The 15,634-nt window shown below is 36.0% G+C and overlaps 1 protein-coding gene across 1 annotated transcript; it reads left to right on the top strand.

Annotated features, from left to right (window-relative positions):
- Nucleotides 1-13,485: 13,485 nt before the first annotated feature.
- On the top strand, nucleotides 13,486-15,081 carry LOC122011141. Its single transcript, XM_042567566.1, has 3 exons — nucleotides 13,486-14,079; nucleotides 14,191-14,916; nucleotides 14,995-15,081. Exons 1-3 carry the CDS (start codon nucleotides 13,486-13,488, stop codon nucleotides 15,079-15,081), a joined length of 1,407 nt encoding a protein of 468 aa, XP_042423500.1.
- The last annotated feature ends 553 nt before the right edge of the window (nucleotides 15,082-15,634 follow it).

The raw sequence follows: 15,634 nt of genomic DNA, 5'->3' as shown, positions 1-15,634 counted from the left end.
AGAGTCCTATTCCTTCGTTCTGCCACACCATTCTGTTGAGGTGTACCAGGTGCGGACAGTTGGGATTGAATCCCAGCCTCTGATAAGTAATTCCTAAACTCTCCTAAGAGGTATTCGCCACCACGATCAGACCGTAGTGTCTTGATACTTTTACCTAGTCGTTTCTCCACATCAGCCTTGTACTCTTTGAACTTATCAAAGCACTCGGACTTGTGGTGCATTAGGTAAATGTATCCATATCTTGAATAATCGTCTATAAAAGAGACAAAATATTCAAAACCACCTCTTGCCTGGACAGACATAGGACCACACAAATCAGAATGAACCAATTCTAACACTTCTTTGGCTCTATACCCTTTGGCCTTGAAAGGCCTATTGGTCATTTTACCTTCCAAGCAAGATTCATAAGTTGGAAAATTTTCCAACTCTAATGAACTCAAGAGTCCATCGGCTATAAGCCTCTGAATCCTACTTAAGTTAATATGACCAAGCCTTAGATGCCAAAGATATGCTTGGTTCATTTCCAAATGTTCTTTTCTCTTATTTGAGTTAGAAGATGTGTTATTAATTTCCATATTATGCTTTGTGGGAGAAATTGGATTTAAAGTATACAAATTTCCAACTAATGTACCAGAACAGATAATCACTTTATTTCTCTTAATAACTACATCGTTACTAAAGGAAACTGAATATCCATCCAAAAACAGTTTAGAAGCTGAAATTAAATTCTTTCTAAAACTGGGTACATAAAGACAATTTCTTAAAACCAAATTTCTATTCCTATTAAAAGATAAGTAGACGTCTCCCACTACAACAGCCGCCACCTTAGTAGCGTTGCCCATGTAGACTGTAATCTCTCCTTCAGTTAATCGTCGGGTTTCCTGGAACCCCTGCAAGGAATTGCAGACATGATCAGTGGCTCCCATATCTACACACCAGGTGCTGGTAGATAACACCGCTAAACATGTTTCAACAACTAGAGCGTGAGATATACCTTTGTTGTTTTGATTTCTACGAGGACAGTCCGCCTTCCAATGCCCTGACTGCTTGCAGATGAAGCACTTGCCCTTTGGCTTCTTCATTCCAGCTTTAGGTCCTGTACTCTGAGATTTATTCATTTTCTTTGCTGAGCTAACTTGTTTCTTCTTCTTCTTCTTTCCTTTCGGTTTAAAAGTAGAATCATTTTCAGCATAGTGAATATGAGAATTATGACGGAACAAACCTTCTGCTACCTGAAGTTCTGTCAGTAGTTCCGCCAATGAATATACCCTTTTATTCATATTGTAATTCAAGCAGAATTGCTCAAAACTTCTAGGTAGTGTTTGGAGGATCATATCGATCTGGGTTTCCCCATCAATTTCTCCTCCAAGGATTTGTATTTCATTTAGATAAGTCATCATCTTTAGGATATGATCCCTCACGGGAGTACCCTCTTGCATGGTGGCTGTCATTATCTTTCTCATGGCTTCTTGCCTAGAGGCCCGATCCTGGTGACCAAAGAGTTCCTTGAGATTGTTCATAATATCATAGGTTGTTGGTAAATCTTGATGCTGATGTTGCAATACATTTGACATTGAAGCCAAAATGCAACACCGCGCCATCTCATCTGCTTTTACCCATTTCCTATGATACTCAATCTCCTCTTGGGTAGATTCACCATTGGGTGTATCAGGGCAAGTTTCAGTTAGTACAAACTTATAGCTTTCAGCAGTAAGAACAATGTCCAGGTTCCTTTTCCAATCTATGTAGTTAGGATCAGTAAGTCTGTTCTCTTTTAGTATGATGGCCAGTGGGTTGAAAGTCATCCTAAGAATCACAAATAACTTTTGGTCAGAACTCTAAATTTAGAATAATATTGATTTCTCAAACAATACTATTTTAAATTAACCAACACCTTAAAACATCGTGAATTTTGTATGCCACGATAGTGTGGACGTATACAAATTCAACATTTGTAAAAGGAGGGGATTATCCATTAATTTTATTATCTTGTCAACCTAACTTTTTGACAAATAAAATTAATAGTTGGTTTACTTTGGTCACACGAATAATAGCAGTGACTCCGATGGCGAGGATACTATTAGACGTGCCTAAGTGTATACCATTACTTGACACTCAGTCCATTAATAAGATTGTGCCCCTTCCGATGGGGAAGATCACACGCTCTTAATTAACTTCCTATAGTCATCCAAAAATGGAAGTTTAATCTAGTGATCCGCAAACAAGCTCATCCGATATGAAGGCACTCAGAGCCAACGCGCAAGCTTGTTGCATCACTTATAAACTAGTAATGGAGACCGTGAAATTTATTTTAAAATAAATCCCTCTCCCACTTAGTTATTTAAAGTGAGGAATTTTGACTATGCTAGCCTACTTAATATGCATACTAACAAGCACACACATTCACAGCATAAAAAGCAATAAACAGAAAAACGAATTTTCAACTATTATGACTTTTATCTATTGCTGTCCTCCGTGTGTCGCCAACCCTAGCTGCTGCCATCTTTGGCCACTGCCACCGGGTCTAGTTGTCGCACCCATCTTGCTCCTAGTTCCGCTGCGCCTCTGATCCTCAAAAGGTTCCACGCCTTGCAAGATTCGATCCGCGACATAAATAGAATTTTACATTTTCGATCCTATATTTCTCGAAGGAATGTACATGTAAACTAGATCGAACATAAAATAAAATTTACAGCCATCGATCCTATATTCCATAAAAGGAATGTACATGTAACTAGATTAAAAATAAAATCCTAATAAAACTAAATACAGCTCCTGCTGTATTTTATAATACAATCATGCACACACATAAATGCCCTTGACATGTCCAAGGGTCCAATTACACACAAAAACTATAAGCCATAATAGTTGGATCCTGCATCCACAAAGTTAGCACATCCTACTATTAACCTGCCTAAATTATGTATGACATGTGCATAATTAAACTAATACCAAATACACAGAGGCAAAACCCTAGCTTTGATACCAATTGTTGGTTGCTACTCGGAAAACCTAATGGTTCCACTGTACAAAAATTTTGTACAAAGGTCTGAACCTTTTCCTAGCTACCATGTGTTCTTTTAAATTAAACTTGGATCGCCTGCAGAATTTAACACGTTTGATCCAAAGTTTAATCTATTTGTTCTTTTAGGTTTAGACTTGGATCTCCTGCAGAACTTAACACGTTCGATCCAAATCACCTAGGTTATTAATTCCATTAAATATTAATTTCCAAAATTGGCTTCCAGGATTGCATGGTGAGGCACATGACCTTCTTGGATATGGGAGCAACCACCACCGCCTAGACAAAGCCTTTTAAGGAAAGCTAATATTTAATTTCCTTAAATAACTTTAGGTCAACCGAAAAGAACAATCAAATCACAAGGAAAAGAAAAACAAAGAACACAACATCGAAAATAAATTCGAAATACTAGAATCGCATGCCTCTTGTATTTGGTATTTTTAACATGAAGATAAAACTAGTATGATGCGGAAATAAAATACTGGTATACCTTTTCTTTTGCAAGCAAAAACCTCTAGGTCTTTTACCGTATTCCTCTTCTAACCTCGGACATTGTGTGGGCAACGATCTTCCGAGATGAGATACCACCAAAGCACCTTCTTCTCCTCCTTGCAAGGTTTGGCCAAATCAAGTGCACCTCTAAGGAAGAAGAGAAACCACCACCAATGCTCTAAGGGATGAAAGCTTTCTCTCCTTCTTCTCCAAGCTAGAAACCGGCCACCACTTGATCTCCAAGAGGGAAGAAGGTTTCAGCCACAAAGGATGGAGAGAAGAGAAAGGGAAGTGGCCGGTCACACCAAGGAAGAAAAGATGGAGAAACTAATAGAGGTTGTTCACCTTCAAGGCTCCCAAAACCCCCTCTTTTATAATCCTTAGCTTTGGCAAATAAGGAAATTTAATTATAATAAAATTTCCTTAACTTTCCTTGACATGAATTAATTAAGAAAAATTAAACAAAATTTCCTAAACCTTCATGTCATGGCCGACCACATCAATAAGAGCAAACAAGGCAATTTCAATCAACAATTAAAATTCTTTATTTGTGTATAGAAATTTTAAAAAATAAACTTTCCCTTTAAAATCCCTTCATGGTTGATAAAAAGAAATTTCTATAATTTTAATTTTTCAACATGTGAATAATTTACAAAGAAGAAAAATAAAATATCTTTCCAATCTACAAATAAGGAAAGAGATCTAATCTCTTTCTTTAATCTTTTGTAGATCCTTTTAAAAGAGATATTTTAATTTTTAATCTCTCCAATAAATTATATCTTTCACATAAAAAAATTTTAAAATTAAAATTCTTTTTAATTTAATGGGGGCCGACCACCTAAGCTTGGGTTCAAGCTAGGGCCGACCACCCATGAACCAAGGCTTGGCCGGCCCTAGCTAGATCCACAAGCTAGCTTGGCCGACCCCTACATCATGGGTATGAAGGTGGGTATACGTGGGTATAGTACTCTATAAATAAGAGGCTACGATAGGGACCGAGAGGAGGAATTGGTTTTGGCTTCCCAATAAAATTAAGCATCCCGTGTTCGCCCCGAACACACAACTTAATTTTATCAATAATAATTCATTCCACTAGAGAACTATTATTGAACTACCGCACCAATCCCAAATTATATTTTTGGGCTCCTTCTTATTATGAGTGTGTTAGTCTCCCTGTGTTTAAGATGTCAAATGTCCACTAAATAAGTGAGTTACTGACAACTCATTTAATTAGTATCTTAGTCCAAGAATAGTACCACTCAACCTTATCGTCATGTCGGACTGAGTCCACCTGCAAGGTTTAACATGCCAATCCTTATGAGCTCTTCTTGGGGGCATTATCAACCTAGATTATTAGGACACGATTTCCTTCTATAATCAACAACACACACTATAAGTGATATCATTTCCAAACTTATCGGGCTTATTGATTTATCGAACTAAATCTCACCCATTGATAAATTAAAGAAATAAATATCAAATATATGTGCTTGTTATTATATTAGGATTAAGAGCACACACTTCCATAATAATTGAGGTCTTTGTTCCTTTATAAAGTCAGTATAAAAGAAACGACCTCTAATGGTCCTACTCAATACACTCTAAGTGTACTAGTGTAATTATATAGTTAAGATAAACTAATTCCTAATTACACTACGACCTTCCAATGGTTTGTTCTTTTCCATTTTGATCGTGAGCTACTGTTTATAATTTATAAGGTACTGATAACATCATCTTCTGTATGTGACACCACATACTATGTTATCTACAATATAAATTAATTGTACAACTACAAATAGATGTAGATAATTTGACCAAATGTGATTCTTTATTCAAAATAAATATTTACAAAAGCTTAGGCTTTTAGTATACACTCTAACAGTTTATGATACTTATATAATGATCCATGAAACTTTTCATGGCAGGTCAATTCAGTACAGATTTTCTATTAAATACTCATGTGTCAACTCGATATCTTATATTCATGTCTTGTGATAATAAGTTTTCAATTAACCTACATGATAGTTTCAGTATATTAATATTATCCTTGTATATTAATACTTGAATAGGAATAATTAATAATAGTATTCTCTATATATGTCGATAGTATCTCACAATCAATTCAACAATTAATATGTTATAGACTAGAATCTACTATTGTAAGACATTATTATATTTATTCAGCTAGCACAAATGTGAAATAAATATAATAAATAAAATATTATCTTTTATTGATAAATATGTTACAATATGTCCTAAGTCAATCAACTCATAATTGGCTCTTAGGGCTTACACTAACACTAGTCTCATTTGGTGCATAAAAGTAGTGCTCGAACATCGCCTTGGGTTAGAATAATTTGGGCCGTAGATTCTCACCCTCTCTTGTAGGTTATGCGCGCATATCCCCAACTTTCACAATTACGATTATTTTAAACCAATCTTAATGAATCTCAACTCCTAATATGGAATAATGTCTCATTCGCAATAGAAAGGAGTGGTCTTCCATCAACTATTTTTCCATCCACATTTTCCAACATAGCGGAAGGGATCACAAGAGTGGCATCCAAGAACTAAGCAAGCAAATTGCATATTGACTAAAGTGAATTTAATAGTTGGTAAAAGTTCTTCCTTATTAAAATAATTCCTTGTTTGTTGGTAGGGGTGTAAATAAACCAAGCTACTCATGAGCTATTCGAAACTAGTTTCGATAAAAGCTTATTTTAGCTCATTTAATGATGCTCGTTAAGATAAACAAACCAAGCTCAAGGTTTACAATATTCGGCTCGTTAGCTCATGAACATGTTTGTTAGTAAGCTCATAAATCAACTTTTAAATAAAAATAATAATAATTTTGATATTAAATTTATAGTTTTTATACTTATGAAAAATATAGATAAATATATTAAATTTATTTATTAGAATAAAATTATAAATTTTAATAAAAAAAAATAATTTTCTCTAAATATATAATTTAGTTTTTAATGAATATTTAAATTTATAATTTATATTTATTAAGCTCGTTTAGGCTCAATAAAAGCTCAAATAAGCTCGTGAGCCATGAATATATTCGTTAAATAAAGCTCGAGCTCGACTCGATTATAAATGAGTCAAACTTAAACATTTAAGAGTTCAGATTGGCTCGGCTGGCTCAGCTCGACCCGATTACACCCCTATTTATGGGCAATAGATTAATATAGAAAATTAATTATTGATGACAATGTTTGTTTTTATAAAAGCAAAAACATTAGGAACATGAAATAACACCAAAATAAATAAATAAATCCAATTAACTTCATTGACTAGTCCTGGGTGACCGGCACAGCCCCTAATAGAATTTTTCTACCGACCACTAGGGTCAATCGGGAAGCGCGCATGGCGGGCATCCCAAAAGCCTAACATCTTTTGGTTACTCTCCCCATTTGGAGGAAAAATTCTTACAAATACCCCATAGCTAGGAATCGAACTGCCAGTGTCTGGGTGATAACCTGGATGCCCTATCGTGGCACCATAGCAAAAGGAAAAAAAAATGATAAACCAAGTTAGCATCATTGACTAGTCCTAGGGTGATCGGCCTAACCCCACGAAATTTTTTTACTGTTCGTCCACCAGGGTAAATCAGGAAATGCTCGTTGTGGGTTGCTAAGAAACTCAACATCTTTTAGTTACGTACGACATTATCAGGCAAAACTTTATCGAAGATCCTTGGTTCTGCCACAAAAAAACAAACTCCACTTGACACCAAAAGACTACTGAGTATGAGATCAAATTTCTCCAAAATGGATGTGTACTATCAAATGCCAAACGGAAAGGAGCAATGTAGAAGTTGAGAGATTCCTCGAAGCCTTTCCGGAATACAAAGATATAATGTCATCAGTAGATTTTAGTTTCACATTATAGAAATCAATAGGTAGAGGAAAGAAATAATATAAAACTTTTTGATAATCTTATTACTAAAGTCAATAGGCTTATTTATACAAATTATTCAAAACAATAATGAAAAAATTAATTAAGACATACAATCATAATAGTTATAAACATAGTAATATAATAGACCTGAAAATATTATTTTTCCTATTTAATTCAGATCGATCTTGATTGTGTGCCAAATATAATAAATCTCAATTAATTGAAATCAATTAGAAATTATTTCTATTATTGTCATTACCCCTCGACAAACTCAACGGGAGTGCCTGAATGTTGAGTTTGAGTGCTAACTTGGTGAAATGCTGTCTGGATAATGACTTGATAAATATATCAGTAATTTGATTTTCTATAGAGATATAAGAAACCGAAAGTTGTCAAGTCGGCACACGCTCGCGAACAAAATGAAAATTAATCTCTACATGCTTGGTACGAGCATGAAAAATAGGATTTGCCACAAGTTAAGTTGCTCCAATATTATCACACCAGATTTTAGGCGTAGCAGTTGAGAAAAAGTGTAATTCTGAAAGAAGAGATTGTAGCCAAATAATTTCAAACATTGCGTTAGCGATAGTTTTATATTCAGTTTTAGTACTTGAGCGAGAGACTGTAGGTTACTTCTTTAAAGACCAGGAAATAAAATTTTGTCCAAGAAATATAACATATCCATTAGTAGAACATCTATCTTTGGGAGATCCAGTCCAATCAACATCACTGTAAGCAATCAACTCTCGTTAAGACTGACGATATAAAAGAAGACCATGTAGAATAGTGCCTTTAAGATATCGAAGAATTCTCTTAACACCTTCCCAATGATGTTCAATAGAAGCATGCATAAATTGACAGGCATAATTCACAACAAAAATAATATCGTGTCGTGTAATTGTAACATATTATAGGGCACCAACAATGCTACGGTAAATCTGGGGGTCAGACATTGAAGAGGAGGATGAAGGTGCAGTGAAACCACCCTCGGTGATTGGTGTGGAGATAGGACGTGCACCATCCATTTTAGCTCATTATAGGAGTCCAGTAATGTATTTGCTCTGAGAGAGAAAATAACCTTCAGAATGTGAGAGAACCTCTATGCCAAGGAAAAAGTGAGCATTGCCAAGATCCCGAATAGGAAACTTTTGATGGAGAAGATGTAGTAAAGTAGTAATGTCGTTTTGATCACTACCAGTTATTAATATATCATCCACATAAATCAAAACAAATATTGAAAATTCCACATTACATTTGTAGAATAGGGAAAAGTCTATTTTTTAGCCAGAAAAATCTTGAGTATGAAGCCAGGTAGATAGACGATGAAACCATACACGAGGTGCTTGTCGAAGACCATATATAGACTTCTGAAATTGACACACATGTGTTGGAAGTTGTGGGTGGATGAATCCAGGAGGTTGCTCCATATAAGCAGTTTCTTCAAGGTGTCCTTGAAGAAAAGAATTGGAAACATCTAATTGGTATATTGGCCAATTGAAGCTAACATCTATAGATAGTAGCAATATGATAGTTGTAATTTTGATGACTGGACTAAAAGTATCATTGAAGTCAATACCTTGCTGTTGATTAAAGCCTTTAGCAACAAGATGAGCTTTGTAATGTTCAATAGAACCATCTGCACGGTAAACCCATATAGAACCCACAATATTCATAGATGGGGTACGAGGGAATAAGTTCCAGGTTGCATTACGAAGAAGAGCATCAAATTTTATAGCCATCGTAGCACGCCAATTTGGATCTTTGACTTCTTGTGTAAAACTAGAAGGTTCAACAAAATTTGAAGAAGCAATGAGAGCATGTGGAAGAGGATAACGAGTGGAAACTGGTTGACATCATGCATAAATTTCGCTTAGAGGAAGCATTCGCCGAGAAATATCGTCATCAGAGTTACTCGGAGATGAGTGGTAAGACGAATGAGAATCAGAACTAGAGAGTGGATCACCACTAGCTGCTGAGTTTACAGGAACTAAGATACCATCCCCCCTTGTACTTTCAATATGTCCTGAGGAATCAATATGTGGGGCTTCTATTATATTACTTGGTGATATTAGATAGTTGCCTTAATTATCTGCAGGAGCATCTGAGGTAGCAACTGCAAACGAAAACAGAGATTCATCAAAAGTAACATATCGAGAAATATATATATCCGATCAGTCAAAATATGGAAGCAACGGTACCCATGATGCAAATTACTATAACCAAGGAAAACACATTGTAAAGTGCAAGGGTTTAACTTGTGTTAGAGTAAGGTTGTAGACAAGGATAACATGCACAACCAAAGATACGAAAGAAGGAGTAATCTGGAAGATAGTTAAAAAATATTTCCAAGGGACACTTATTTTGAAGTAGTGGAGTGGGTAAACGATTGATAAGGTAGACTGCGGGTTGGACAACATCATCCCAAAATTTAAGTGGAACTGAGGCATGATTAAGAAGAGCTAAGGCAGTTTCAACTATATGACGATGTTTTCTCTCGGTGAATCCATTTTGTTCAGAAGTGTGAGGACAAGAGACTCGATGGATGATGGCAGAGGAAGTAAGATGACGATGAAGCGCTTGATACTTGTCACCTTAATCAGAATGAAGAGAGAGGATTTTATGATCAAAATAGCGCTCAACTTATTTTTGAAAGCGACAAAAAATATCAAAGAGATCAGACTTTCTTTTCATAGGAAAAATCCAAGTATACTTGCTAAAATTGTCAATAAAAATAACATAATAAAGAAAACCTTGATTAGATAGAATAGTAGTAGGACCCCATAAATCAGAGTGAATAATTTCTAAAGGAAAACTAGAAGTGCGAGAAGAAGACACAAAAAGTAATTTATGAGATTTTGCTTTCATGCAAGCTTCACATAAATGAGAAGTGGAGACTAAAGAAATTGGAAAACCATAATGGATAATGATATTCTAAACAACACATAGAGACGGATGACCAAGGCGTGCGCGCCAAGAGAATTTATCAGTGCGTTCTCCAACAAAAGCATTAGTATAGGTGGGTTGAAGATGATAAAGGTCGTCTTTAATGCTTCCTCGGAGTAGAATATTTCCTATTGTGGGATCCTTCACAAGACAATGATGAGGATGAAATTCAAAGAACACATTATAAGTAGAAAATTTTTGGTGATAGAAAGAACATGAAGAGTGTCGTGCATACGAAAGTTTTGACCACATGAGTAAAAGATGTGTTTCCAATGTGAGTAATTTGCAAACCTGAGCCATTACCTATTTGTACCATGTCGGGCCCATCATAAGGCGAAGCTTCTGTGAGAATATTATACTTTGGTGTAACATGATGAGTTGCTCCAGAATCCAGATGTCATCCTGGGTTCTCAAGAGTCAATGGAACTATATTAGGAGATATATAATGTGAGAATGCTTCATAATGAGATGACTAGGCTGTAGAGTGCCAAGAAGGTGGTGGTCGATTTAAAGATGCATGCTCCCTTGTGAAATAGTTGGTTGTCCCAATGCTGCAAGACCACCAGTAATATTTGAGTCAAATCTTTTAGGACATTGAATACCAATATGTCCAACTCTGAGACAAATTTGACATCTTCTCTGACTATAAGACCAATCAAATCTTCTAGAAAAATGAATACTAGTATGACCAACGATGTGACAAATTTGACATCGGTCTAACCTTTGCTTTTGGCCACCTTGATGTCGTTGAGTATCAAACATCGAAAATAAATAACTCGTCCCTTGATAGTAATAGACCTTGCTGGAAGAATTTTCGATGGCTGGAAATAATACTTGGCACTAGAACCTTGTTATCTAACGGAAGCGGCAAATCAGAAGCTTGGTGGACAGTGATGACCACTGGTTATGGGCGGCAGAGTAACTTTTCGACGATTAAAAAAAAAAGAAGAGAGCTTTTCTGCGTTGGCTTAGGCAGCTTTTGGTGGTGAATAGAAGCACTTGCTACATGGAGATGAACAACAATAGAAAATAACAAGACTAATTAATAGGAGAATAACGCCAGGAGAAAAGCAAAGAAAAGAGAAAAAAAAATAAGACTCGAGAGAAGATATTTTTTTTTCTCTCTTTTTTTCTGCTTTCTCTCTCTCTCTATTTTTTATTTCTTTTTGAAGAAAAAGCCAATAATTATAAAGCTCTTCTATGTTTTTTCTCATTTTTTTTTAAGAAAAAGCCAAACGGTGGAGGAAAAAAATGATTGTTACTGTAGTTATCGAAATTCCCAAGGTTGCTGCACAAAATTAGCAAGAAAGGATGTCGGTGTCGAAATCAGCAGTAAAGGACGTTGGCACCGAGATTGGCAGCAAAGGACGTCCGCGCCAAAATCAGCAGCAAAGAACAACGACATCGAAATCAGCAGCAAAGAAGATCGGCGCTGAAATCGACAATGAGACTACAAGTTGTTGCTGGAGCACGCTGATATTTGGGTTGCTCCAAGTTGCTATTATATTCCAAGATGTTCACGTTGTTGCTGACTAATGTTGTAGAAATCTAGTACTGGAAGAGGAATTAAAGAAGGAAGAAGCTAAATTTTGAGGGAAGATAAGGAAAAGAAAGGATCATGGTTCTGATACCATGTAGAATTCAATAGGTAGAGGAAAGAAATAATATAAATTTTTTTGATAATTTATTACTAAAACCAATAGCTTATTTATATAAATTGTCCAAAACAATAATGAAAAGATTAAATAAGGCATACAATCATAATAATTATAAACATAGTAATATAATAGACTTGAAAATATTATTTTTCCTATTTGATTCATGTCGATCTTGATTATGTGTCAAATATAATAAATCTCAATTGATTGAAATCAATTAAAGATTATTTTTATTATTATCATTACACATCGCTCAAAATCCCTGAAGATATGGTTCCAAAGGAAATAGAGATGAGTCCCCTCGGATGGGTTTAGTGGCTAGCACATGAGGTGTTGTCATCATGAGGTCTGGGGTTCTAATCTTGGCAAAGTCGAGGTAAATACCCCTTTACGTAATACAAAGTATAATGTCAGCAGATTTCAGTTTCACATCGCCTCCTGGATATGGTTAAAGGACGTAGAGATGAAGATTTTTCCTAAAAGTAAGAAGATGAAGGTTGCAAACTCGACCTGTTGAAGATGGGTTTCTCTCAAAACGAAGGGATCCATGAAAAGTGATTATGGTTATACTTTCGATTTGTCTAGAATCTGGCTGATGAACTTTAAGGGAGCCGCAAGGCAAGATTTCAATGCCTTTTTCGTTTCTATTTACTCTGCACTAAAAGTGAGTATCTTTGTGGCCTGGCTTCTTGCTTCTGGCTGCTGTGGCCTGTGTGGTTGTTGTATGAACGATATTTCTGTAATAAACGCCAAACACTGAAGAATAAAACTGGCTGCTTCTTTGGTGTGTTCTCATACTGATCTATTTGAGGTTGCCATGATTATTCATTTGAGGTTGCATCAGACTGCATTACATATTCGGCAACAGAATTTAGGGGTAGTCCCTTCCGAAAGGAACTGAGAAGGGTGAACTGATGGGTCGATAATCAAGTGAGTATATTTGAGACTCATAATGAATACAACTACTCTGACAAGCAGTAATTCTCCGTGGGATCCTATAAAGAAGTAATAAGAATGAAATGATATGTATTTAGTAGATCTGCATTATAACAACCTCCCCTCAATTAAACATTAAATTAGTAGATCAGCCCTCTAAATATTTATTTATTTATATAATTCAATAATAAGTTTATAGCATTAAACTAATCTGTACATTTAATTAATGTTCTAACAAGTGGTGACCCATTCCTAAGCAGCTACATAGCACGCGCAGCCAACTCCAAAATTTTAAAAGTCTTTTAAAATTCCTAAGCAACTTTTGACGCTCAGACTTATCCGTGCTAATTAGCAGTTAAAGCACGCGCAGTAACTCCAAAAAAAAATTTAAAGTCCCATAAATTTCTATAGTTAACTCTTTAAATAATCCCCATGGCAAGTTACTATAAATATGCCACAATATTCGCACAAAATTAGACAAGCTCTCTGCTCAATCTACTCCACTGACGCTGCCTGAGCTAAATAGTCATGGCCACTAATCAGCAGCAAATCACCCTCAATGTCTATGTGAACAAGATGAAGAACTGCGTTGCTTTTGTCGAATCGGACTTGGATTTCGTAGATGTTCTCTTCAGCTTTCTCACGCTGCCTGTCGGCACCATTGTCCGTCTTCTGAAAAAACAGTCGTCGTTGGGTTGCTTCGATAAGCTTTACCAAGGCGTTGATAACAAATACCTTGCGACCGCAGCGTGCAGATTGATGTTGACGAAGCCGGTGAACTCATCTCGAGTTAAATGCCAGAAGCTAAAGATTAATATCGATGAAATTGGAAAGTTATTCACATGCGCATCCAAAATTTGCTCATATCGTGCGCTCAGCTATTATTCAAGCCTCGAACATTGTCGTTGTGGTCATCACATGGACAGGAAAATTAGCTACGATCTGAATCGAGATTATGTTAATTACGAAGAGTGTCGTGGCGTATTCATCAAGGGGAATAAATTTCTTGTTACTGATTCGCTTTTGGTAGAATCTCTTGAGCACGCCAAGTCGTCTTTTGTCGGTCCCTATGGTGTCTGGAACGGCCTCGAAGAGAGATCGATAACAATCGAACAAGCACAGGTAAATTTTCATTCTCTAACCGATGCCTTTTAGTTTCATGACGTTTTACTCCATTCTCAGCTGAGAATTATCAAGGAACAACAACAATTCCTATAAATTCAATGCTTGCAGGTTTTGCAAATTCTTAAAAGATCTCTCATTTCCGACACTCCACTGACTGATGTTTTATTGCGCAATGAGGAAGATATCCCCCCTAGGCTTTCAGTTCCTCCTCCTGTGGTAAAAACAGTCGCAATCAAGGCGTCTGACAAGGAGAATAAGATCTACAAAATCAAGTTGGCCCTTGTGGGGAACAGGGTGATGTATGCTGAAGCTGGCCAGGACTTTGTCGATGTTATTTTAAGTTTCCTCACGTTTCCGTTGGGTGCTTTGAAGAAGCATTTGGGTAGTCGATTCAAGATTGCATGCCTCAATAACTTGTACGGCAGTGCTGAGCGTTTGGCTTCCTCAGGTTTCGTGGTTGAAGGCTGCGAAGAGAACCTGCTTAATCCCAAGCTCGCACCGTATTTCAACTGCAAGCATCAAGTCATTGGAGTAGAAGTGGATAAGGAACCACTCTACTTCGCATGTGACTACCGCTGCAGACTAAGCGCAAAGAGGTACAACTGCTACTCACCTGGCCATTCGGGTATTAAGGCAAAACGGGCACTGCTTATAGATCCCAAAACATCAACCGAGGGATTAAATTTTTCTGAGGGAAGCTTCTGCAAACAAATAACGTACATGGTTAGCGACGAACTGGTAGTCACCCCGTTCTCCTTCACACCAGTCTTTTCACTTCACAGGAATATCTCTGAACCAGTCAAGATGGTAGAGTTGGGCATAGATAAAGAAGAGGTCTGTCTATCTTCCGTTGCTACAATTGCATTACATCTAACTGTGAGATTGATGCTGATTTCTTTGTTCGTGTTTCAGGTTCTTGATTTGCTTGATGCTGCTTTGTCTTCGAGCACAGCGCTGACAGATGCATTTTTTGATAGAGCTAATGCTGCGCTCGGTTAAATGAGGCGAACTAAACTAAACTAAACTTCGTGTGCTGCTTTGTTGTTTTTTTTTCTATTTCAGCAAGTCTCGTTTAATTTATTGTCAGTAATGTTGCCTTTCCATTTAATCTAGTTGTTTTTTTCCGATAATATTTAATTTATTGGTTAATTCGAACTAGCAAGACTGAGCGGGCTGGTTTTGATCAACAGTGTAGCCTTGGATTGGCTAATGGGTAGGATGGTTTAGGTTGAGCAGATTAGGACATCTCCAACAGTTAAATTTCATCTTAAGATTTTTTTTTTTTGTAATTTTCAATATGTCACATTAATATCACATCAAAAGTAAAAAAATCTACTATTCTCTCTACAATAAAAAAAAAATCTCCATACAACTTTTTTATGAGTCCTACATTACAAATCACATATATTTATTTATTAATTTTTCATTTAATATCTCTATATAATTTTTACTTAATATTTTATTTAATTCTCATTTAATTTATTTATAATTTTTAATTAATAAATTAATGAACTTATGATTTTTAATTTAATTTAATTTACAATTTTTATTT

The sequence above is a fragment of the Zingiber officinale genome, chromosome 8A, assembly GCF_018446385.1.
Source record: "Zingiber officinale cultivar Zhangliang chromosome 8A, Zo_v1.1, whole genome shotgun sequence".
Taxonomy (NCBI): Eukaryota; Viridiplantae; Streptophyta; class Magnoliopsida; order Zingiberales; family Zingiberaceae; genus Zingiber; species Zingiber officinale.
The sequence above is the reverse complement of the archived record's forward strand: the minus strand, read 5'-3'. Positions and strand labels throughout refer to the sequence as shown.